This window comes from Pezoporus wallicus, unplaced genomic scaffold, assembly GCF_028554395.1.
Source record: "Pezoporus wallicus isolate ANWC-B61680 ecotype Strahan unplaced genomic scaffold, APGP_CSIRO_Pwel_v1 contig_227, whole genome shotgun sequence".
Classification (NCBI taxonomy): Eukaryota; Metazoa; Chordata; class Aves; order Psittaciformes; family Psittacidae; genus Pezoporus; species Pezoporus wallicus.
The window spans coordinates 17,217,273-17,241,958 of record NW_026635704.1 but is presented as its reverse complement, the minus strand read 5'-3'; the positions used below and the strand labels follow the sequence as shown (position 1 = coordinate 17,241,958).

Genomic DNA, 24,686 nt, shown 5'->3' with positions numbered 1-24,686 from the left:
ATATCAAATCATTTGTAACTGATAGCGTTAACCACCCCCACTGATTATACCTGCCAATCAAAGAGATTTATATGGCTCACCATACAAATCCTACACCATGAACATAGTAAACAGCGCAAGCATGTTTGTCAAAGGAAAAGTAATGGAAATAATAACATATTATAGGAATTATTTTATCTTGGGGGAAAAAATACATTATTACCCATTTTAGCCATTCAGGGAAGGAAACAGAATGAGAGGGAGAGTGGTAAGAAACCACTTCAGCAATCAGAGCCCACAGGGAGATGATAATTCTGGTTACGGTTGTCAGAAAATTCAGGTTAAATCTCTTGGAAAAATATATACCCAAGACCTATTATTTTTTAATTCTAAAATTTATGAAAAGATACTTAAGAGTACTCTCTTCCCTCTAAACTGATGTCAACCTGACACCCCACATTTGTATTTATCACTGTTCAGATGACTGCTCACTGCAGAGTTTATCTAACATTTTCTCTGTGTATCTAACATTTTCACTGTGAGTTTTCCCAGTCACACAACTCTTCTGTTTTCCTGCCTCTTTCTCCAGTCTCTCAAGCGGTCACTTAAAGAATTATTCAAATAATCTTGGTCAGTGGCTGAAGGGAAATAAATGGGATTTAGGTACATAATGTACAAGATTAACAGGTATTTCTGTGTCTTTTCAGAACCTGCTTCTTTTTATATGCCCATTCAGTTCTCCCTCATGGTCTCTTTCATATCAGCCTCCTTTCATTTTAAAAACCAAGCGAATCAAATCAGTTCTCTTTATAGCCTGTTTGCCACTTCCACTCCTATATGTCTACTTGACACAAAGTATACAACTGACAGCTGTGCTAAAATAGACAAAAATGGCACCACTCTGTAAATATACTTTAGCAACCACAGATTTCCACTATACCTTAAAATACAAGCAAAGAGCTATTGATTTTACCTGTGCCTGATAAATTCCCCCCAACCAACCTGTTTACTGAAACTGTAAGTCACTGTTGTGATTCATCTGCTGTATATTAAAAGATACTTAATTGGAAAAGAGAGGTGGAAGAACGAGATAACACTGTTATAAGTGACATAGGTATTGATTTCATTTTAGTTTTACTAGAAATTTGTATCTTTGCAGCCAATTCAGTCCTTATGGACAGACATTAAGGCTAAGTCAGCTGACAAGGAGAATACTCTTCCAAACACCATAAACTGTGATGTAAATAACCTGGAGATATGGAGCAGGATAACTGAAGCTATAGATGGTGCTGTGATGCTATGCTTTCTTGCTTTCCCACAGGAGCTGGGGACATGAAAACTGACCTTTCAGCACTAAACAATTTCCCCAATGTAACACAGAAATTTTAGCCAAAAAAAAAAAAAGCTCATATGGTTGCCAGAACTTTCTGCAAGTTTACAATGTTTAGAAGCAAATCAGAAAGTGAAACACTTCTTCACTTCTTTGAATTTATGGCATGTATGTAGAGTCATTCCTGCATTGCATAGGAGAACTCTAGAATAATATCTACAGAGGGTGACATGAAATCCTCTAAAACACAAGCCTTAAAATCATATAGATTTTCCACTGTTTTGGAAAAATCCAAATATAAATTCTTCCTATATATAGTTTCTAGAAAGCATTCTGTGTATAAAGTATTAGTTCTCCTACTTAGCCAACTGAGCAACCAGAAATTTTAGTGCTTAAGCAGTCCTTTGAAAATGCGAAAACTTATGTAACTGATAAATATTCTCTATAGAAAGATTCCTTGTTAATTATTAAAGTACAGTATCTTTCTTCTAAAACATATCAGCATCTTTTACATGTAGCTTAGGTTATTAGAATAAACCTAATACCAAATCTGATTTGTATGCAGACTTGTAAGTGATTTTTAACACAGTAAATCTTTATTTTTGTGTTTCAAAAAGAACTTTGAAAGGCACAGCCTTCATCTGCATATCACTGTCTTCAGAAGGAAAAATAAAAAGAAAAAAAGGAAAAAAGAAAAAAAGAATATTTATTCTGCTGAATGTATTAGCAAAATTAAAATGTAGCCAGGACACCTACAGGGTAGGCTGCCCCTTCTAATCCTGCTTTCTGAGGGGAAGAGAAAAAAAAGAGAACTCTAATTCCTATTTTTGACAGCCCATCACCTTTTCTGAGTCCTGAAGACACAGCAAGCAAAATAGTTAGCCAGTAGGACTTTAATGCAGGCACTGCAGTAACTCAATAAAACAAACATGGTATTGCTGAGTGGTAGCATTTCGCTACACTAAGAGACAGATGGGGAGGATATGCAATAATCTTGTCTAGGAAACAGCTATGATTCATAAATTTGGACTCAATGTGACAAATTATCTGACAGATTTCAAAGCAGTGAGAAAGCTGATGTCAGATTGAGATATCACATCTCTCTGTGAAGACCAGCAGCAGCTGGAATTATTGACCACCTAAATACACTGAACTCCTACGCTACTGCTGAACAAAGGTGTCAAAACCACTATGTAGAGCAGAAGTGTGAAAACAAATGACACTGTTTAAGGAGGGAGCTGATCTGATTTAAACCCTGATGATGTTTTTCTTAATTTGAACTACCTTGCTCACAATCCCAGTTTAGGGGCCCAGTAATGCTCACTAGTGTATCTAAGATATATATATATAGATATATATAGATATAGATATATATATATATAGAGAGAGAGAGAGAGAGATCTATCAGTATTGACCTTAGGAAGTTGTAAGGACTTCTCATACACAGTACAAATAACATTTCCTTTTCTTTCGTTTTTTTTTTTTTTGAAATTGTAAGAGCATCAACTAATTGCAAAGGTGAAGCTTATGAGTGATGAGCACAGGCAATGAAAATTCTTTGGCTGATGGTCCAGCTTTGTGAAAAATACTTCCACAGGGCACCAGAGGGACTGCAACTCATTCTGCTTCCAGAATACAGCATCACCTCTACAACACTGCTCCAACTCTTTGGGTTTTTTCCAAATAAGAACAAGGAAGGAGAAGGAAGATAATGATTTCTTAGTAGTACACATAAACAGATATAGATAAATCATAGCATCACTTCTCAGGGAAACAAACCCACTTTGGAACAGACACCTGCCCTGGACAACTGCCACCTGGAAGGGCCAGTAATTAACCTAGCACCTCCTCTGCCTTCTCCAGGTGGATTCCCACACAGCTGGTAAATCTCAGACAAAACCCCTCATTTTGTTCAACTTAATCATCTCAGTATCATCTGAGCTACCCAGAAATAATTTTAACGAGCAACTTCCAGTCCTTGCAAATGATTCACCCTTCCTTTGGCCTTGTTAGTTACAGAAACTCGACTGTTCTCTTTCAGACACTTAAATGCAGCTTTTCAGACAAAATGACAGCTAAAAACCTCCAAGGGAACCTCCAAGCACCCTGAGCACCAAGGCAGCCTGCTCACACCACTCCCCTACAAGGTACAACAGTTGTCTCAGGGAGCTACTTCTGGCTTTCCAGACACCACAAGACAGGCATCATCAAGTCCTCCCATCTCCTTCTCTCACCCACCCAACTTCCTACAACCCATTCTCCCCACGGGCTGGCTCTCAGGACTTCTTCACCCAGCTTCAGGAGCACGGTTCTTGCATTCTGCCAGCTCAAAGTAATCTTGTCCAGAAAAAAGGCTGTCAAGGACATAAACCACATCCACAGATGCCAAGTGAACACTATTATCGCTTACATCCAGTCATCAAGTCCCGCTATCCCCTGCTAAGCCTGGGAAACCAAAAGAATCAAAGGGATGCCCAAAGGCATGGTTACATATTTTGATGCCAGGCTCAAAGGGCAATAGTTCATCTGAATCCTACTGGCCCATATAGCTCTACATAATCCTTCCAGACTATAAATTAAAGCATCTTTTGTCCTTTTATTAATTTCAATGGAATGCAAAGACACTGTGCATTGTGTCTTCCTTCCACTCCCCAGAGTCTGCTAACAATAAGCCATATCTCTCACAGCACCTATGTGGGAGAATGGTGTCCACAGTGTGGTTTCCATGCCCAAGCAGAACACACTGGAAGTATGGAAAAGGATATGTATCTGAAACTGTCCCTGAAGGCAGGTGATCATATTTTAATATGAAATGAGCTGCCAACAAAGCCCTAGTAGCTGCACTCAGCTGTGGCAAGCAACTCCTCTGAGACTTCACTGGAATTTTAACTGAGGGATAGTGTTATCAGGAAGTCTGTGAACATCCGAGTCACTGGAAAAAAAAAAATAATATTTATATGCTTATTCTTCAGAATGGAAGAATTCAGTCTTCTAAAATTTGTGGGAGGAAAAAAAAAAAAAGGTCAATTTCAAAAGAAAAAAAAAAGATACATATTTATTCAGAACTGATTAGCAGCTTAGCTGCTCCTGCAGCTCCCCTTCTTTACACTTCAGGCAAAAATTGTTTTAGCGATGTTAGATTGCCTATTTCCAGCATTGTTCCATGCCACATTAAAGACCTCATTCATTTCCCATTAGCACATTTTAGTTAAAATTAACACATAATCAATTTCAATGATCTGGCTTTCAATATACAGCTGCGTCAAAGAAGGAGTTAGTCTCCGAACACATCCAACTGGGAAACACTTCAGGTCATTCTTCAGCCTAAATGCTCAGGAGCTATTTGCTCAGGGCAGTGCCAATGTTACACTGTGGAGCAGAAGTTTTGGGCTATTAAGTGTCCAAAGAGACACAGTATTTTCCAGAAAATTACAGAGATCACATTAGTTCTGATACATGTACAGAGTTTCTCAGAGTTCGTTTTGACCTTTCCTTTTTGGTTCTGATTATTAGATGACTCCAAAGGCTCTCTCTTATGAGGAATATACCTAAGGAATTAAAATATGAAGTGACTTTAATAAATTCTGAAGTGCTGGTATGCAAGATTGCATACAACTGACCAGATAATTTTTATGTTGGTGGAAAATTGCAAATAAAAACTATTAAGTTACTGACTACTAAAGTTATCTAGAGAATTAATATGAAGTGACTTTAATCAATTATGAGGTACTGATATGCAAGACTGCATACAACTGACCATATAATTTGTATGTTGGTGGAAAACTGCAAATAAAAACTACTAAGTTACTGACAGACAAACAATTCCATGGCTCTGTTTCACTGAAAAAAAAAACAACCAAACTATAAAACATATATAACGTCCTAACATGCCTTGTCAATTTAATATTCTGGTAGTCTTACACTACTGCACATAAAAGATGAAGAAAAGCTACATATGATCAAAAGAGGCTCAGATAGCTTTAAATATAGAGAACTAAGGGCTCCTGCAAGGAGAAATATTACGTTAAAAGAGACTGTGCTTCCTCAAAAAGCAAGCAGCTGGAGAGCATTAAATCCCAAGCACTACATTTGACAGAAGTGCTGTAAAGTATCATATCACACACTGCTCCACCCAAAGCCCTGCTTTTTGTGTTTGCCAATACAGTCACGATGCCAGACTTTGCAAAACTCTGTTCTGTGTCACCCAGCATGATACATGCTGTCTTCTATATGGATGAGTAATGAGTATCAGCATGAATTTCTATGTACAATTTGAGCCACTGTACCTACTTTTCTGTCTCTGCAGGACCGGGACTAAACATTACATAAAAAACATCTCTTTCAGAAAGTCCTAAATTTAACTTGTGTTCAGCTGAGGAGGTAGAGCATAGAGGAGTATGCAAGCATTCAAGATCCGGGCCAAAGCAACACTTCTAGTTCAAAATCCTGCTTTCCTCTCAAGTCATGTCATAGTTAGTATTGAGCACACCCATAACTTTAAGTTAGTTTTCCAAGTTTAGAAAACTGCAATTGTTATAATAAACCAACAAATTTAGAAAACGAAAGATACTTAGTTATAGTATCCCAGGATCTTCAGTCTATTATCTAGCAGCACTTGGATTACTTGGTGTTTAAAGTCCACAAGCAGAACTGAGCTGTACTGGAGACTGCGCTAACTGAGCAAAAGCCAGGCCCTATCCAAAACAGTGGGACAGAGATTAAAAACACCAGAGTTAAAAGTAGAGAGTAACAACAAATTAAACTCCTATGAACTAATTGGAGGGGGGAGAAGGGAGGGAGGGAAAAGTTTCCAAAACAGAAGCATGAGAGAATTCCTTTCCACACATCAGACAAGAAAACCTGAAGTATTTTCAGATGTTACCTTAGCGCACTGTCCCACTCTACGACCTTCTTCAACATAGCATCTATTCCACTATCTTATATAGATAATTTAACTCGGTATATATTGTGCATTCTGAACTCTGCACTTTTCAGGCAGCACTAAATGTATTTGCAGGGCATTCAGCCTATGAATCTTTCCTGGAAATATGCTTAAAATACAGGAAAACATTACTTTTGTAAACTGTGACGTCACCTCCCTTTTCAGTAAGTGCCCTCCACAGCCTACATCAGCACATCCTTTCCATAGCACACATTACATCGCTTGTGGATGCTTTCGAGTGCAGCTACTCAAAAGTTCATATAGAAGTCATTTCCTTACTATACCTCACAGACAAAAAGCACACGCATAGCAAGGAGCATATTTACAGGCAGCTGTGTACAACGGAACACAGCAACGGCTGTTCATTAACGGTTTCTGGAAGTAAACTCTTCATTGTCAGTGAAGTTCCCCGCTGGCGGCAAGTCTGTGCTGGCCACATGTGAGGAGACCGGGGGACGCACAAGGTTTTCCCCTTTTCCCCCGCCTGCTCCCTTTCTTTACTTCCCCGCGCAGGTTTCCCAGGAAGTTTCGGGCCCCTCCCGGGGAGGCGGTCCCCCGCGCGGCATAGTGCCTTCGGAGACGCGGCGGGGCCCCCCTCGACGGGGCGGAATACTCCGCGCCCGGGGCCACCACCGGTACCGCGGGGACCCGGAAACCCCCGAGTCCCGTCCCGGCGAGCGCTGTCCCGAGGAGGGACCCCGAGGGGACCGGCGGCCACAACTCGCAGCCCCTCCTTCGGCCGCGGTCCCCTTCCCCGCGGCGAGGGGCCCAGGCCCCCCGGCCGGCTCCTCACCTCCAGACCTGCCCGAGCTGCAGGATGTGGACGAGCGACTGCAGGAGCCAGATGCAGAAGGCGCAGGACGCCGACCTGCCGCTGCCGGCTCGGGGACCGGCGGCTCCGCTGCCGGCGGCGTTGCTGCTGCTGTTGGTACTGCTGTTGGTGGCGTTGCTCTTGCTGGCGGTGGACGCCTGCCGCTGCGGCGTGCAGGGCCGGGCGGCGTCGATGTCCGCGGCCGCCGAGCTGCTGCTCACCAGCAGCTTGCTCTCGGCGGCAGGGCAGTGCCCGGGGGCGGTGGCGGCGCTGTCCTCGGTGCTGAAGTCGTGAGCGAACCAGCGGAAGCTGAAGACCTGCACGGAGAGGGACCCCAGCAGCACGAAGAAGAGAGTGAGCCCGAACCACCAGCGCTGGCCCCGCAGGTAGTAGTCGACCGCCAGCCAGATGTCAGTGCCCACGTCCGCGAAGTACACGGCCAGAGCGGCCAGGATCCAGAGGCAGTCCCACAGCGAGTAGCGCCGCTGCTCCCTGCCCAGCCGCAGGCACAAGGAGGACGAGCCCCCGCCCGAGCCCCGGGAGCCCCCGCCGCCACCCCCACCGCCGTCTCCACCTCTGCCGCCGCAGCAGCAGCAGCAGCAGCAGCGGGAGCCGCCGCCCGAGCCGTCCCCGCCGCTGCCGCTGCAGCACCCGCCCCCGGGCGCCTCGTCGTCGTCGCTGCCGCCTCCCGGCCCGGCGCCGGAGGGCAGCCCCGGGGCCAGAGCCTGCACGGAACCCGAGTGCTCGGAGTTCTGCAGCGGCGTGAACGCCACCTCGCCGCCCTTCTTCATCTTCCGCCGCCCGTCCGACTTCGCGGCCATGATGCTTCCCTCAGCCCCGCCGGAGAGCAAGCGGGAGCAGTGAGCGCTCCTTTATCCCGCGCCTCCCCCTGCTCCTCCTCCTTCGCCTCCTGCCTCCCGCCCTCCGCCGCGGACCAGCCGCTCTCCGCGTCCCCTGTCCACGCTTCGCGCCGGGCTGCGCGCCCGCGGGCGGCTCCTTCGCGGCGGCCGCTCCCGCAGCGCCGCCTGCCTGCGGGGAGCTGCGCTCAGCCCTCCCGCCCCACCGCCGCCTCCGCGGGGGCCGGCGGTGCCGGGGCCGCCGCCGCGCTCTGCCCGAACCGGGAGCAGGCAGGGCAACGCTGCCCGGAGCAGCGCATCCCGCCTCCCTCCGCCTCCCCGCCCGCCTCCTCCCGCACCCACCGCCGCCACCACCCAGCTGACTGACGCCGGGAAAGAGGATGACCTCATCCCTCTTCCCTCGCTGCCGCCGCCCCCCGCCCTGCACCGGCACCGGCACTGGCGCAGGGGCGGGGAAGGGGGCGCTCGGCCCCAGGGCGGGAAGGACCGGTGCGGCCCGGTGACGGTGGGGGGAGGCGGTGGTTTGGCGGCCCGGCCTAGAGAGGTGGGCGCGGCGGCGACAGGGCAGCGACGGCTTCGCGGGGCGAGGGAGCGGGTCGGCGGGGAGAGGCGGGGTGAGGCCGGCGCCCCCCGGGGCCGGCGCCGCGGGAGGGTCGCGGCGCTGCCGCCTCCCGGTGTCCTCGACGCTTTTTGGGGTGAGTCTGCCCGGACCGGACCGGAGTGGAGAGGCGGGACGCGAGGGGATGCGGACGGGGCGGCGAGGAGGGCGGTGGTCCCCTTTCACGGCCACCCGCCCTCGGGCTTCTCTCTGAGAGAGGGGACCCTCGGCTCGAGGGAGCCGCCGCAGCCCCGCCGCGCTGACAGGACCGGTAAGCGGTGGTGATGCTTAGCCGTAACGCCCCGCCCGGAGGCACGACCCGCTCAGGGCGGGCGGCCGCTGCCGCGCTGTCCCGCAGGAAACGCTGCTGTAGTTCCCTCAACTTTGTGAAACGCGACTGCGAGGTGGAATTCAGGAGTTGCGCCGTGACTCACTGTCTTAAGAGGCGTTCGGGGGAAAGTGAGGAGACACCCGGGGAAATCGCGGTTTAGGCATAAAATTCACTAGGCGAACTCACGATGCCTTTCACCGCCCCCCACCCCTTTCTCCGCCGCTCCGGCTGCTCCCGAATCGCTGCCGCCCCTTTGAGCTCATCATCCCGGTATTTCAGCAGCGGAGGTGGCCCCGCCTGCCGCTTCCAACTTCGGCGGCGAGCGGCAGTGGCTGGAGGAATCCGTCCAGGGCGGAGCGGTCCCGGCGAGTATCCCGGAGCATTCCCCGCTGCCCTCGGAGCCCGGCAGGGGACGCAGGTGTACGGTGGCTACCCGGGCCCTGAAGGCCACCAGCCTCCTACCCCCGGGAGTTACCCGGTTCGCGATGCCCAGTGCCGGACACAGGGTTCGGCATGCGGATGGGGGGGCCGTTTGCCCTTTGGCCCCCTCTCTGTCCCCCTGCGTTTCCAAACGAACGGGATGAGTAGCCGTTTCACCCCTTTCAGGATTTTGGGGGAATGGTGGTTTTTATTCGCCTCTGGAATATATTATAAGCATGCCCTTCCCCTCCCCCCCCCCCCCCCCCCCCCGAAATAGAGCAGTGAGATAGTTCAACCACCTTGCTCGAGTATCTTCATAAGAATGACAGTGAGATTACGATAGGGCAGTTTTACATTATGTGCCTAAATATAGCTCCTTCATGTCATGTCAACTTCATTAATGAAGAAGTCATATAGACAGCTGAAAAATATGCCTTCTAACTCTTCAATGTACATGGGAAGTATAAAGTTGCATTTTAGAAATTACCTTTTGCTGATGCATACCCCAGATTTCAAGAAAAGACTTCAGTGTGCATTACTGTATTATTCAGAGTGCTGAGCACACCAGACTCAAACTTTGGAAGGTGAAGAGTGCACTTAAAACTAATTTGGTTTGTTATTTTGCCTGTTATTACACATTACAAGAGTCTTTAATTACATCATCACATAATGGTTCTTAAATAATACACATTTGCTCCGCAATCTCTGTTACAGTGGTATAGCTGTACTTTTATTTCTGTTCCTTTTGTAACCCCATATTAATTTCATTCTCATTACAATCCCTATGATTTTTACTGCCTTAGACTTTTAATACAAATTGCTTCTTTCTTAAGGTATCTTTTAATAATTCAGTCAGCACCTCTATATAATACAATATATATTAAAATTACCTTGTCAGCAGAGAAAGTGCTTAATAATGAAGGTAATTTAGCTGCAAGTTGGTGGGTTTATATATACCAACAACTTTCCAGTGTTACTCTATTTATAGTTCCATCCCTAATAAAATGGTTTAGTGGGCACTTTAAGTTACTTTAATCGAGTCTGTTTGACATATACAGGTCTAAAAGATACTACAAATAGTTAGTGTCATGCATGAGTGGGGGTGAGGAAGCAACTAGAGCTGAAATGCTAACCTGAACTGTTTGAGCTGGGCACTCAAAGGTGTCAGATTCCAGGTGAGAATAAAATGGAGGAGATGGAGGTCCAACATACTAAAAGGCAGAAGGTACCTCTGAGCAATGCAGTAGGTATTTAAGAACATTAATGTTGTCACTTGAGCTGTACATTGCCTTCAGAGGTCATGGTAGCCTGCTTAAGGCCACCCACTGCTAGCCAGCTTGGAGGAGGTAACTTCTGGGGCCATGTTTCCCTACACCCTTTCCTTCCTGCCCCAGGGGTGGGACAGATTTCTTGGTGCATTTACCCTCAGCCACTTCACTCAGGGGCAGAATTTGACCACAGGGATTGATCCGTTGCCCAGGAAGACTCCAGTTCACCACAGCAGGCTTTAGGGCATACCTGTAAATACACTGGGCACTTTTAAGATGAAGCTGGACAGTATGCTGGGTCATCTAGTCTAAGTCATGCTTTGCTAAAAAAGGTTGGGCAAGGTGATCCTCAAGGTCCCTTCCAACTGGTATTCAATGATCTGAAAGGTGTTCAGTTTACCAGACATTTTAGCTGTGAGGGGAAGAGTTTTACACTTTCTTCACTATATTCTTCTGTTTTGTCTCATTCTCTCCTTGCCTTGCCTCTCCTCTCCTCTTTCTCCTTTCTCATTTTTTTTTTTCTTTTGCTTGGTTGTTTTGGTTTTCTCTTCTTGGATTCAGTTACTGTTGCATTTGTGAGGGCAATAATATCCTTTCACACTGATTATCATGTTAACAATAGCTGGCTGTTAAATGAAGGCAGTTCACTAGATGAACATTCAAACTTAAATTAAATTTAAAGTTACATGAGATTTCCAGGGCAATGTGTTCTGTTTTGGTTTCTCACTTAAAAGATAACAAATGGAAAGGATCCCAAATAATATGTAAGTGCTGAAGAAATTGCTTCCAAGAAAAAGAACCAAATTTCCTCTTTGTTAGACTGGCATAGCTTCTGTGGAGCTGTATTGGCGCCAGAAGAGTTTGGATACACAGAGTATACAAACCAGCCTGCATTCAACAAGCCAGTGTTGCTACTAGACCTCAGAAATTAGTAATTACAAAATATAATTGAAGGGCAAAAATGTGATTACAGACATCAATACATATTTTATAAACCAAGTACAGACACATTCATTTCTCATGTGAAGCTAATTTTTCTCTGAAGGAGATTTTATTCTTGGCTTCCTTTTTCTGTGCTTTTCTTTAAAGAAAACATTTTTATGAGTATCAGAAATACTGCTTTTGCTTTGTTCTGAATTGCACCTCCTGCTTCCCATTTCCCTCTTACAATATCATATCACCTTTGTCTACTTTAAGAATAACTTTTTTGTGTGTGTGCTTTTCTGGTTTTTCATTGTAGACTGCTATCAACTCAGACCTGAATGTCCAGAAACATACTTCTGGGTTCCAAACCTCTTATTTTTGAAGTATTTTTTACTTCTTCAGGTTCCTGGCAATGATACTTTTCCCAGTCTTTAGCTAAATTGTATAGAGTGCCCTATCAAAATACACTCAAGCTCTTGCTTGTAGTTCTCTCATTTTGCCATTAGAATATCATTATATGCTACAGGTCTAATGATTTTTTTTGCGTGCATTTGTTCCAAATGATTCCCAAATCTATTTTCTTTTGTTTGGCAGTACTTTTGACTATTGCAGTTTGGTGCTTGATGTTTCTTTATTTTCTTCTAGCTCAGAGTACCAGAAGCATTAGAATGAGCTCATTGTACCTGGATTTGACACCCTATGGCAGTATTTTGGCAGAAAAGACTGTCTTTCTCACTATAGTCAGTCCTTGGTGAACAGTTCTGCATGACGAATGAGCTGTGCAGAGACCTGCTGTCCTGGCAGGGCTGGCAATGGGCCAGTCTCCTGCTAAGCAGAGCTGCTGAGCACCCCCCCTTAGAAATAATTGAAGTCCTGAGCCATAAGGAGTCCTCTGGTGATTTCTTCCAGAAGATCTGGTGAATCTCTTTCCCTTCCTTCCTCCCTTCCCTCCCTCCCTCCCTCCTTCCCTTCCTCCCTCCCTTCCTTCCCTCCTTCCTTCCTTCCTTCCCCCCTTCCCCCCTGCCTCCCTTCCTGTCTGCCTTTTCTTTTTTTCTTTTTTTCTTTTTTCTTTTTTCTTTTTTCTTCTTTTTTCTTTTCTTTTCTTTTCTTTTTTTCTTTTTTCTTTTCTTTTCTTTTCTTTTCTCTTTTTTTCTTTTTTCTCTTTTTTCTCTTTTTTTCTTTTTTCTCTTTTTTTTTCTTTTCTTTTCTTTTTTCTTTTCTTTAACTGCCTTCTGATACACATTTTATTTCTCTCCCTAAGGCTTCCAAAGCCTTTTCCTGCAGTGCTTCTCTCTGTCTTGATGTGAAGATATAAAGCTGGGGTTACCTGATGGAAAATCTGATGAACATCTCTTTTCTCATTCACCCTGGTGTAGTCTCACCATTATGACTTCCATGCATCTAATTTTAACTAGTTTTCTATGATAAAGCAGTGCCCTAAGGTTCATGTGCACATGAAATCAATTTCTTTAGAAGCAGCAAGTAAATTATTCTACAAAATGTTCACAAGTTTTAGATATTTTCATATCTCCATGTGTTATCCCATTTTTACCAGACAGACAGGAGCAGTCTCATGTTCACAAGCCTTGATCTTCACTGGGGACTTCAACCACCATGATATCTGTTGGAGGTGTAACACTTCAGGCCGTAAGCAACCCAGGAGGTTCCTTGAATGTGTTGATAGTAACTTCCTTCTCCAAGAGATAGAGGAGCCAGTGAGGATGGGGGCTATGCTGGCCCTTGTTCTAACCAGCAAGGAGGGGCTGATGGGGAATGTGAAGATCAAGTGCGGCCTTGGCTGCAGTGCCCGTGACATGGTGGAATTCTAGATTCTTAGTGCAATGAGGAGCAAGCTCACTACCCTGATCCTTTAGGAAGACAGACTTTGGCCTCTTCACAATAATGCCCTGGAGAGAAGAGAGGCCCAAGAAAGCTGATTAATGTTCAAGGATCACCTCCTCCAATCTGAGGAGTGTTGCATCCCATCAAAGAGGAAGTTTGTCAAAAATACTAGAAAGCCTGAGTGGATAAACAAGGAGCTTCTGGACAAACTCTAACACAAAAAGGAAGCCTACAGAGGGTGGAAGCAAGGACAGGTAGGCTGGGAGGAATGCAGAGAAATTGTCCAACATCCAGGGATCAGGTTAGGAAACCTAAAGCCCTGAAAGAGTTAAATCTGCTGATGTGGCTGTGTTCAAGGCCAGGTTGGATGGGGTTTGAGCAACCTTGTCTAGTGGAAGGTGTCTCTGCCCATGGCAGGGGGTTGGAACCCGTTGATCTCTAAGGTCCATTCCAACTCAAAGCATACTATGGTTATACTATGATTATCCTCCTCTAGCCACTGTCCTCTCACACAGATCTTCAAGAACAGGCTGCAGCAGTGAGAGGCAGCAGAAGGCAAACCCTTCTGTCCACTACAGAAGCCTTGCCTCTTCCAACTGGTTGAGTTATCTCACTACTCCTTCCAAGTCTCCCATGGGTGCCAAATGCCTGGGTTTTTTGTTGACTCAGGCAGTCTCTTTTCCATCCTATATCTCTATTCCATGCAGAGGCATCAGTGGTATCAGTATCTGCCCAGGCTCTTCATAGGCAGGGCATGGTGCTGGGAGTTAAAAAGCAAGGCAGCACCCTTGCTGTGCAGCAACAGCAGAGTGCACACAAGGTAGCATCTCTGCAATGTCTCTGTCTTTGGCCGGTAATTTTTGTCCAAAAATTGTCCCACTTGCAAGGGACAGAGATTAAGTGACTTCCACGCCAAACACAGCAGATATCACTGTACAGCATGTAGAAGAAGCAAGTCTGGAATTTGGCACTGGTCATAAGCTAAATATGCTAACTGGTGTGTCATCCGAGCAAGACCTGAGAAGGAGGTTCTTAGGATATTTCAGGTTTTCCTGTCAAAGTGTAATCCCCTTGTAATATGTGCTTCAAGCACCCATCTTAAACAGGGGAAGTTCAGGTTGGATATGAGGAAGAAGTTCTTTACTGTGAGGGTGATGAAGCACTGGAATGGGTTGCCCAGGGAGGTTGTGAATGCTCCATCCCTGGCAGTGTTCAAGGCCGGGTTGGACGGAGCTTTGGGTGACATGGTTTAGTGTGAGGTGCCCTGCCCATGGCAGGGGGGTTGGAACTAGATGATCTTAAGGTCCTTTCCAACCCAAACCATTCTATGATTGTATGATTCTATGGTGCTCTTGAAATGAAGCCCTCTGCTGTGGTGGTTCTGTTAGTGAAAGGGTCAAGGTATTTGCATGGTTCTGAATCCAGAGAAGCGAACTGAAAACCTGATTTGTACACTGTATAGGTAGAGAAAATAATTTTCAAATATGGAAGGGAGCTGCAGAAGGAAGGTATTCACTGATAATAATGAAAAACAGATTAGGAAGGCATTATTTACACTTGATAAATCAGAAATGGCATCAAAGAGAGCTAGTATTACAAACTATTAATGAAAGACATAATAATGAAACAAATCACATAATAGATCACAACAAAGTGATTCATTGTAATGAATACTGATGCTAAGTAAGTGAACTGTGTGCTCTGGGGATACAATTTCAAATCCATTCCAGTGTGTGTGGAAGATGTGTGAGCAGAAAGAGCACTTTTAGGAGAAACTCACTGTTCCATTGCTCACCCTGATCACATCCACACCTTGTATTAGCTCTCCCTCTGATGACGTATAAGGTAAATAAAAATGAAATTACCTGCCAAGACCCATTATATATGTGTTTATTTTTGTGTGTGTCAAAGTAGAAACTGAAATATCATCATCTATGAAGATATCAGCAAACATTCCTCATTTCACAGAATAGCGTGAGTAAATAAACATTAAGCATATGAAAAAGACAGCCAGGCAATGTTTCATCAGCACAGATTAGAAACTCATTTAATTCCTATAATTGTAGAAAGGACATTGCTGTTACAGAACATGGTAGTGTCTTGAGAGTGAAATGGGACTAAAATTCAGATCTTCACGCAGATTTTTATATTTTGGAGGTACTACAGAAGGAGCCTTTGATTAAACAGAGAGATGTCCTATGTAGCTTATACACAATATTAGTATTCTGGTCACACACATGAAACTTCAGGTGGTGTGCAAGTCGTGATTTGATTTCAGACTCATCTGTACCCTAAACCCTTCCTGAGTCAATTCTGGCAATTGTCAAAGCCTACCAAATCAAGCATTACTTTGTGCATTTGTAACTAAATATGTTTCTATTTATTATGAATTTTCAAAAACAATTTTCTTTTTTTTTTTTTTTTTTTTGAAAGTAAAGACATTCACAGATATAGCACTGGAAAGACAGTTAGATGGGTAAGAATGGGCACTGCAAAAACCATCAAGCTGAGCAGGGTGCTGCCTAAGCCTGCTAGTAAATTATTGCAGTGTTACTGGTAACAGCCTCTCTTAAGAGACCTTTTGGATCCAAAGGGTCTCAGCTGAGGTTCTGGCTCAGCTACAAGATTTTACAATCAAATGTCAGTGGGAGGCTTACTGACACAGGGTGAATGCCTGAATAACAAATCCTTTATTACTTTCTGTTATGGTCTTATAAAAAAAGGAAGCAATATATGGGAAGGATGAAGAGTTGTGGAAAAGGATTTTGAGAAAATCTAAAGTTTAATAAATGCTGAAATTGAAACAGATTCATCAAATTAATAAATATTGACAGATTTGACCCATGAGCTAAATTTAACTTACCCACAAATTGCTACTGAAGCAAAAATGTTTGAGTATGCTACTACACTTGCCTACCATTATGAATGCTCAGATCAAGTTCACAGAGCCATGAGCAGATTTAAATTTCTGTTTTCTAAATTTCAGTCATGCAAAGTTTTGAGCATCTCTAATAGGATTGGAATGCAGTGTTCACATTAGACATGTTTAATTTACTGTGATGTTTTTAATACATTGTTTTGACATTCCTTCACAGCAATTATAATACCTTCAGAATTATAAAATACAAGTAAATCAGATCAGCATGAATTTGGGGAAACAACACACTCAGAAAGAATCAGAAATCAAGGAGCTGCGGATAAAGTTGCACTGTGGTGTGGCCGTCACTTTCATCCTCAGCAAGCCACCTTAAGGGAAAAACAAAAAGCTGTCACAGACAGGGAACATATAAAACTTAACAAACAGACAAATCATAAGAGCCTGCTTCTTCACCTTTGGATTTCTAGGAGACTTTTTACATTGGTTTATACAGAAGCAGTAACCAACCTGAAGAAAATGGTGGGGTTTTGTTGCTTTGGGGTTCTTTTAGTATCCATATATGCATAATTTAAAAATGAAATTAACTTTATAAATATATTTATGAAATATTTATTTTAAAATTTGGTCATATAGGTGACAAGTAGATTGTTTCATTGAGCAGCATGAAATCAGGATAATTTAGAGTAAGGAAATCTGTTCTTTTATAGCAGGTTGTTGTCCATGTATTCCATTTCAGGGACTGTTTATTTCTCATATCAACTTGTGGGGAGTTGCATGGTGGGCCTAAACCCTGCTCTGTAAGAGCCTATGGAGATTTTACTGTTGATGGCAAATAGCCCCAGTTCAAAGTTCAGGTAGATCGACGTTAACTGGAACCTATTTTCCAAAACTGGAACCTAATTTCGAAAGAGAGTTAAAAAGCTTCTAATGCTTTTGCAAGTATTATGACTACTGGATGTGATGTCTACTGAGGAGTTAGTATGCGAGGGACTGACAGCCAATGTAGTGTTAATGTAGCTCACATCTGAAGCTGCGCCACTGAATAACTGGAAGATATATGGCTGAAGCTAAACAGTTCCAGGATGAAACACAACTAATCTGGGCAGATAAAAATGAATATCTTTTAAAGATAGCATTTGTACCGGAAGAGTTTTTTCTTTGTGTCTTTGTGAGATGAATGAACCTATTCCACATTTACACAGTAGGCTATGAGATGATACTGGAACAGATTGCCCATAGAGGTGATAGATGTGCCACCCCTGGAGACATTTAAAGCCAGGCTGGATGTGGTTCTGAGCAACATGATCTAGTTGAAGATGTCCCTGTTCATTGCAGGGGGGGTTGGACTAGATGGACTTTGAAGGTCCCTTCCACCCCAAACTATTCTATGATTCTATAAGAGGCTCCATGTCTGAGCTGGAACAGGGATGTGAAACACAGTTTCCTGTATCCAGGGAGTGCCCCATAGCCTGTGGGTCACTGAGGTCCCTGGGGTGGATCTCCTAATCTCTTCTACTAAAACTGTTCCATTTTGAGCAAGTAGATATGCATTAAAGTAAGGATATGACTCTAACCCACCAAGGACTCAGTTAAATGTCCTAGCCAGCAGTCTGTAGAATCAATCTGTGTCAGTCACAATGATGTGATTCAAGTTCTTGCTCCAAATGGGTCTCTTAAATGCCTTTCTGTTTTTACCATAAGATTTTAAATAAAAATAATAAAAAAAAAAAAACAGAAAAAATGTTGCAAGCTATCTTTTTTAAGAATTTTTCTCTGACTGGTGTGGTCTTATAACTCTTATAAGCAAAAGAAGTGGAGTGGAGTGACATCAACTGAAACTCATATCTATCTAGAAGATTAGATAGTACCTGAGCATGTGTTTGGAAGAAGTTTAATGAAGGGAAGTTTAATGATGTTGGAAGAAGTTTAATGTTGCTGAGGTTGGTAATGGCCTCATATTCTCATGACTTAGACTGCAGAGTGCAATTGACTATCCAAGAACTGAAAACAAATGTTCCTTTTTGGGTGCAGGGTTGGGATTTGGCTTCTATGAATTGTCAAGTTTACAGGAACATTTTGGGGAAGGATAAAATTAAATATTCTTGGCTACCATTTCTGCTTTCAGACCACTAGGTAACAGCCCTCTTTCTAGACATAGGGAACGTGTAAGTTTTCACGCTTGTCTGTTCTCCAAAATCTTTAAGCTGTCAACTGTATACTGTAGCAAACTGCCACTCGAAATGTACCTTTCAATTTAATTTCCAACTTCTGAAAATGTTTTGTTTCAGTTTGATGCAGAATGAAGTGGATCTTCTTTTTGTACATTAGAAGCCTTTTACCCCAGCACTCCTTTATCCAAGTAAATGTCTAAATTTAGATCATTACCCTCCATTACATTATAAAAATATTTCTTCTTTACCCTATTTGCTGAATATATCTTAGATCCATACTAAGCAGACACTGAAACAGAAGTATTTTAATATTGCTTTTGCTCAATAAAATATACTTTTTCTCCAGTTTTGTATCTATACTTCCATACCCTACCATCCTCCCACTACCACATACTGTGATTCCCTCCCATGCTTGTTTGCATACCCATGATATGCTTGTCAGAGCTATTTACACACTAATACTTGTGTAATGGTTCACCAGACAGCTTCTACCTCTTGGAAACGGAATGCTAATATCTTCTCTTGGCACAGGTACTAAATTGTGTCTCTCCCTCCTACAGTCCTCCAGTTATAATAACTTGGGAAAATACAGTGTCTTCCTCTGTTCTTGTGACAAATTAGTTTGAAGTTGGCCAAACGGTTCAAAAGTCACTGGGGATGGACTTGCTATGAACACAGCATGGTTAAAAAATTCTTACTGTTTTAGGAAACCAGAAGAGAAATAACTGAGAAACTAAAAAGACTACTACTAATTCTACAGAGTGCTGAAGAACTGATCTACTGACCTGTTACAGTTGAAGCAGTACACTGAATTCCTAGATGCATCTGTTATTTCTACTTTTTCCAGAAACCATCCACTTGCTGTAGAAGGGGAAAAAAAGAGCAAATTTAATATAACCAAAACACAAATAAAGTATAAGTTTTCTGATTTCATTTCCAAATCCTGTGTGGTTCAATACTTCCGAATGTATTCAATATGAATAATAAAACTGAAAAGTAGATGATTCAAATTACTACCAACTTGTCTCAGTTTTACAGAGAAGGTCTTTGATTTTTTTGACAGAAGATATAAAGGAATATTTTTATTACAACTTAACTCATTTTTTCATATTGAACAAAACAGGCAGCAAGACAAATGAAACAGAGTGCATGGTGATATTGAATACATTCTTGAAATCCCATTTTGCTCTTTTAGGTGCTCTGAAATGCACTCAAAGTACACCCCTGATAGGCTTTGATCTTTAACATCCATCAAAACAATAAAAATAGGTAGACTTTATCAGTAGATGTAATTTCTTTAATGATAACCCAAGCCCTTAAATAATAGGAAAGCAGAAATTCTACTACTCCTTTTTAATAAATATATTTACACTTCTATAAACCAAGTGATGAATCTGAACGCTTCTCATATCCATATTTCTCCAACAGTCATGATTCAGAGTAGCATCTCCATATAGGCCAACAATCATCTGTTGCAACATTAAGAATATATTTACTGTTCTGCTATAATCTCCTATTTTGCTGTGTGAAAAATACCTCCTTTCTTGTGCTGTAGAATTTTATTTCATGGAATATTAAAATATGAAGAATTTAAAAATAAAACTTTATGCTGTGTTTGTGCTGACACCTTTAGTTGTGTTTGCCAATGTGAACACTTTATGACAACATTTAAAATCTAATTACAATCATATTGCTAGTAGCTGGAAACCTTTTGGTATCCTTTGTAAGTCCTAAAGATAAAATACTATTTTTTAGCATTATTTTGGTTTTCAAATGCTTGGAAAAATTACTAAGTAGGTTAAAACCAATAAAAATATTTTTATTTGCAAGTAGGCTAAAAGTGTAGTAGAAAATATTTGCAAATTATATCCATTTAGATAAAACCTTAAGGCATAATGATGTTCCTAACTTTTCATGGACATTTTCTAACAATTAACTAGTATAACTATGCCATAAAGGTGTCTACATTATTCATCCTCAATTCGGGAGAGTAATTTGTTGGTATTGTGAAATACTTTTGGAACTTCTTTGATGAAATCTTGTGAATGGTTTAATATATCATAGACTCTACTTGGAATATATGACCTTTCATGAAATCTCTGTAATTTGGAGTCAATATTATCAGCAATAAAAATTTAGTCTCTCAAATTTACATGGCACTTCACAAACAGATATAAATGCATGTTTGCTCTCTTGAAAAGTTTAAAAGCTAATGTTTTATCCTTTAGTGACAAAACTCCAACAGACCTTACTGAAATCTTCAGGTATGGAAAAATCTAGAGGCAGCTAGGAAAGATTAGCAAACAGATGAAACATTTCAAAGAGGTGTTATGTTTGAGAATGCTTATAAGAATAACAGCTGATGTGACAAAAGACACTTGGAGATAATTTCAGATAAAAATTCAGAGGAAGGTAGTCATGGATGTAAGATGAATCAACCTACATCAGCTGTGCTCAGAAGGCAGCATTAGTAGCTGAGACATTTATCAGGATACAGAAAGCAAAGATACTTATGTTGTTGAACGTTCAAAACCTAGGAAATAAAAATTCAACCTATATTTCCTCTGCAGATTTCTGTGAAGCTCTCACAATCATAGAAGTCTGCCAGTGTGGAGTTTCTTTCCCAGATCAATTCCAAATTATGTGATTGCATGTACAGCAGCTAACACAAATACGATGAAAGTCAACAGGAGTATTTTATTTATTATAGATCAACAGGTTTGCTGGGTTTTCCTTTTGAGTTTTTAATACCATAATATATACAACTGACTGGGTAGTTACAAAAAAACCTGTTCAACTTTTGCCTAAATATGACCTGCTATTGGAGAATTTTGCTTGATTCATCCAAGATATGATAAGCCCTTGCTACCTATAGTGGCACATGTACTTAGGTAAATCAGGTTATATTAAACATAAACCTATTTCTTTCAGACACGTTAAGCAAAATTCACCTGACTATAATATCTCAATCCAACTGGACATTTTTGAATCGAGTTGTACATCGCCTGCAAATTCTGTTTATATATTTATATATCTTTAGCGGGTTTTAGACCCACTAAATGTAAGCTCAAAATCTTATATGCCCTAGTCTCCTTTCTTATGTTTTTTGTAAAATTCAGGTTTTTAAGAGATTACATGTAATACACTGTAACATAGAAACTGTTTCCATCATCATGTGTGGGTACGTACTGTAGCCAAAGCCTAACATCAGGGCAAGATCTGGTGCACAGTAGTTTTCTTCTAATAGTTTGACTTTCACAAGAAGAAAAGCTGTATGTCTATCAGAGGGAGCTACAGTATGCTATGACAAGGGTCCCAGCGTTGCCCAAACATTTCTTAGATAATGTTGAATGCATGGAAATTTTAGCCTGCAGTTTGAAAATTCAATCCTTTGTTACTTAAGACCTTTAATAAGAGGTCTTAAGAGGCTGAGCAATGTTAGAAGGATAAAGCCTTCTGAGGTTTATGCTAATGAGATCTCTGTTAGGAAAAAAAATAATCAAGGTAAAGTCAAGGGAAAAGTGATAGAGACAGAGGGGGTGTAAGCAAGAGGAGTCAAACTGACCTCATTTGTAAACAGATTTGTATTAGCTAGCTCTAGCTGTAGCATGACTTCAAAAACCTTTCCAAATGTCAGGCAGATCTTTAAGCAGAAGGTTTTTACAAGGCTAGTGAGTGCATGCAGTATACTCACCGAATCCTTTTCCATCGTGACCAATTTCAATCGAATGTAGGTTGCCCAAGTGTTTTGTCTTAATCTTGAATGTATCAACCTTTAGTATGAAAACACACTTGTAAAAAAAAATATATATACTGATGTCTGGAAACTTACACATTTGTTTAAGTCATTTCTGAGAGTAATTCAAATGTAATAATACTGATTCAAAATAGGTGGCTGACACCTCATATAGTTTATTCTCCTTACTGACAACCTGTGGTATAGATCCCCTCCTATTAGGTCTTAGTTTAAACATGAAAGATTAACTTTTCAACTTCTAGGATACTCCTTACCTCTTTCCTGCCTTTCATCTATCAGGCAAATATTTTTGCTCTCTTATGAATTCTCAACTGATACAAACTTCTAAAATGTTGTCGGTATACGATACATAATTATACATTCAAGAATGTAAAAGATAAACGCTTTTACTACATGTACCATTTTAATTTAAAATATTACCTTGTTTCATATTGCAGGGTTTTTTTATATTAGACATTAGACATAGAAGATATTTGACATATAGACATATAAGACATTTGTCATCACTGGCTACCCATTGACTTACCTGGATTGCTAACTAGATTTCTACGCACCTACTTTTCTTTTTCAAAGAGCAATGACAACTCCTGTATAGTACTAGGCAAAGGAAAATACTACTCAAGACACTTTCTTACTTGCCTATAGGTAACTAGGTTTATTAACCTCAGTATGTGTCCTGGGTTCAGCAGTAGCAGTCATTTTTCTCCTTCTTGGTAGCTGGTGCAGTGCAGTGTTTTGACTTTCAGCTCGGGAACAGAGCTGATAACAAGGATGTTTTAGTTTGGCCAAGGACTTTGTGAGCCTCATGCTCTGCCAGGGGGGAGGGGAAGCCAGGAGGAAGCAGAGACAGGACACCTGACCCGAACTGACCAAAGAGGTATTCCATACCACAGCACGTCATGCCCAGGAGGTAACTGGGAGTTAGCCGGAAGGGCTGGGAGACTGCAGGGTTGGAGGAGGTATCGGTCGGAGCTTGGTCGGGCTTGGGGGGCGAGTTATCGGTCAGCTGGTGCTGAGGTGTTGTATTCTCTTCCCTTGTTATTTCCTTTATCATTATTATCATTGGTGGTAGCAGTAGTGATTTGTGTTATACCTTAGTTACTAAACTGTTCTTATCTCAACCCGTGGGAGTTGCATTCTTTTCGATTCTCCTCTCCGTCCCTCCGGGAGCAGGGGGAGGGCAAGAAAGGGGGGGAAGTGAGCAACCGAGTTACCTGACTAGGTTTAAACCACGACAGTATGGAAGACAGTAGATGGGTAAAGAACTTTTAAAAAATATTCACAGACATCCTGGATGAAAAATGCAAGTAAAAAGATGTCTAGTATTGCTGGAGATAATGAGGTAGATTGCATAAGGAAGATATTTTAGCTGGAGTTTTAATTATTCAGTCATTACCTTTCAAGAAGTCCATGGCAGAAATATATGGAAAATATGTTTATTTCTTGCTACATAAGGGTAACCATCATTATACTCCATGGAAAATGGAGGAATTCTTTTGCTAGATTAATGTTTGTTAAAATAGAACGTTCTGATAAGGTACTAGGACATCATGCAGAGAACTGTCATTCTCATGCAAATATCTGTACCTGAACTAGGGGTCTCTGAATAGTAGCCTAAAGCATGATGGATATCAGAATCAGGTTGATGTGCATGGTTCCACTTTATCTGGTTATAGGCTTACACACTCAGTGAGGCTCACAGCACCAGTTTCCATGGTAAAATAACATGATGGGGTGTAAGAGACTGATGTACTCTCAAGCACAATATTCAAAGTTTGTGCAACAGTGATGGATATTGCACATATGTGCACGTGCACAAGCAAGGCATGTTGTGCATTTCAGATCAAGAAAATGCATAACTTGGCAAATGAGCAGGTGTAATATGAAGATGCATTTGGGACAGAGACAGGAAAGCAACAGTTAGCTAGATATGGACACATCCTATAAAATGTATGGACTCACCTTTCCTCTTTCAAAGGGGTCTTGATGCTCCAGTGACTGAGAGAGTTGAAATACCTCAGATTTGTCCTCATTCCCAAACAAAATAATGTGCACCTTGGCATCAGTCCCTGCTCCCCTTTTGTCACCTGTGTATACTTTAATAGTATATTCTGTCAGATTTCTTGCTTGACTTCTGTCTTTATGTAAGTTATTTCTGTCATTCTTTTTTTTGTCTTCTTCAATAATAAAAGTTACTGGGATTTCTCTCTGTATTTCTGCCTTATTTTTACCCACAAAAAGAGCTCTGAAAAACAAAACCATGTTTTTGTGGTAAGGAAATCATATGTTAAATAAGATAAAAAAAAATCCTGTGAATTTATGTGGGACATTTAAAGATAGACTGATTTTAAAAATATCCATTGACTGAACCACTCTGTGACAGTTATTTTAATTCAATGCCTGCTTAGTGTTTTCAACTATTGTACTATAACTAAAAAATGACTAGCTTTACCAATATACTTACTCATTCACTTCAAATACATAGATAGGATGCTCCTTTGCAGCTTCTTTCAAATGCAATTTTTTGATGTCCAGTTTGCAGTCTACAAAGGAGGAAATAAAGTATAGTGAAAACGTT

At 41.9% G+C, this 24,686-nt stretch overlaps 2 protein-coding genes across 4 annotated transcripts in view; both read right to left on the bottom strand.

The window, feature by feature from the left end:
- The window catches only part of XKR4 (XK related 4), a 220,351-nt gene extending 212,304 nt beyond the window's left edge, over positions 1-8,047 (bottom strand). Inside the window, exon 1 of the mRNA XM_057397800.1 lies at positions 7,045-8,047. Coding sequence (XP_057253783.1) covers positions 7,045-7,883 — 839 coding nt within the window. The 5' untranslated portion in view covers positions 7,884-8,047. The remainder of the gene's footprint in view (positions 1-7,044) is intronic.
- Positions 8,048-15,196: 7,149 nt separating this feature from the next.
- The window catches only part of RP1 (RP1 axonemal microtubule associated), a 209,220-nt gene continuing 199,730 nt past the window's right edge, over positions 15,197-24,686 (bottom strand). For 2 of the 3 annotated variants that reach the window (XM_057397796.1, XM_057397797.1), the window contains exons 55-59: positions 24,573-24,651; positions 24,071-24,353; positions 22,046-22,124; positions 19,137-19,212; positions 15,197-16,548 (exon numbers count right to left, since the gene is read on the bottom strand). In XM_057397796.1, the coding sequence (XP_057253779.1) occupies positions 16,479-16,548; positions 19,137-19,212; positions 22,046-22,124; positions 24,071-24,353; positions 24,573-24,651 (587 nt within the window). In that variant the 3' untranslated portion in view covers positions 15,197-16,478. The remainder of the gene's footprint in view (positions 16,549-19,136; positions 19,213-22,045; positions 22,125-24,070; positions 24,354-24,572; positions 24,652-24,686) is intronic. The other variant, XM_057397798.1, reaches the window with a different exon arrangement.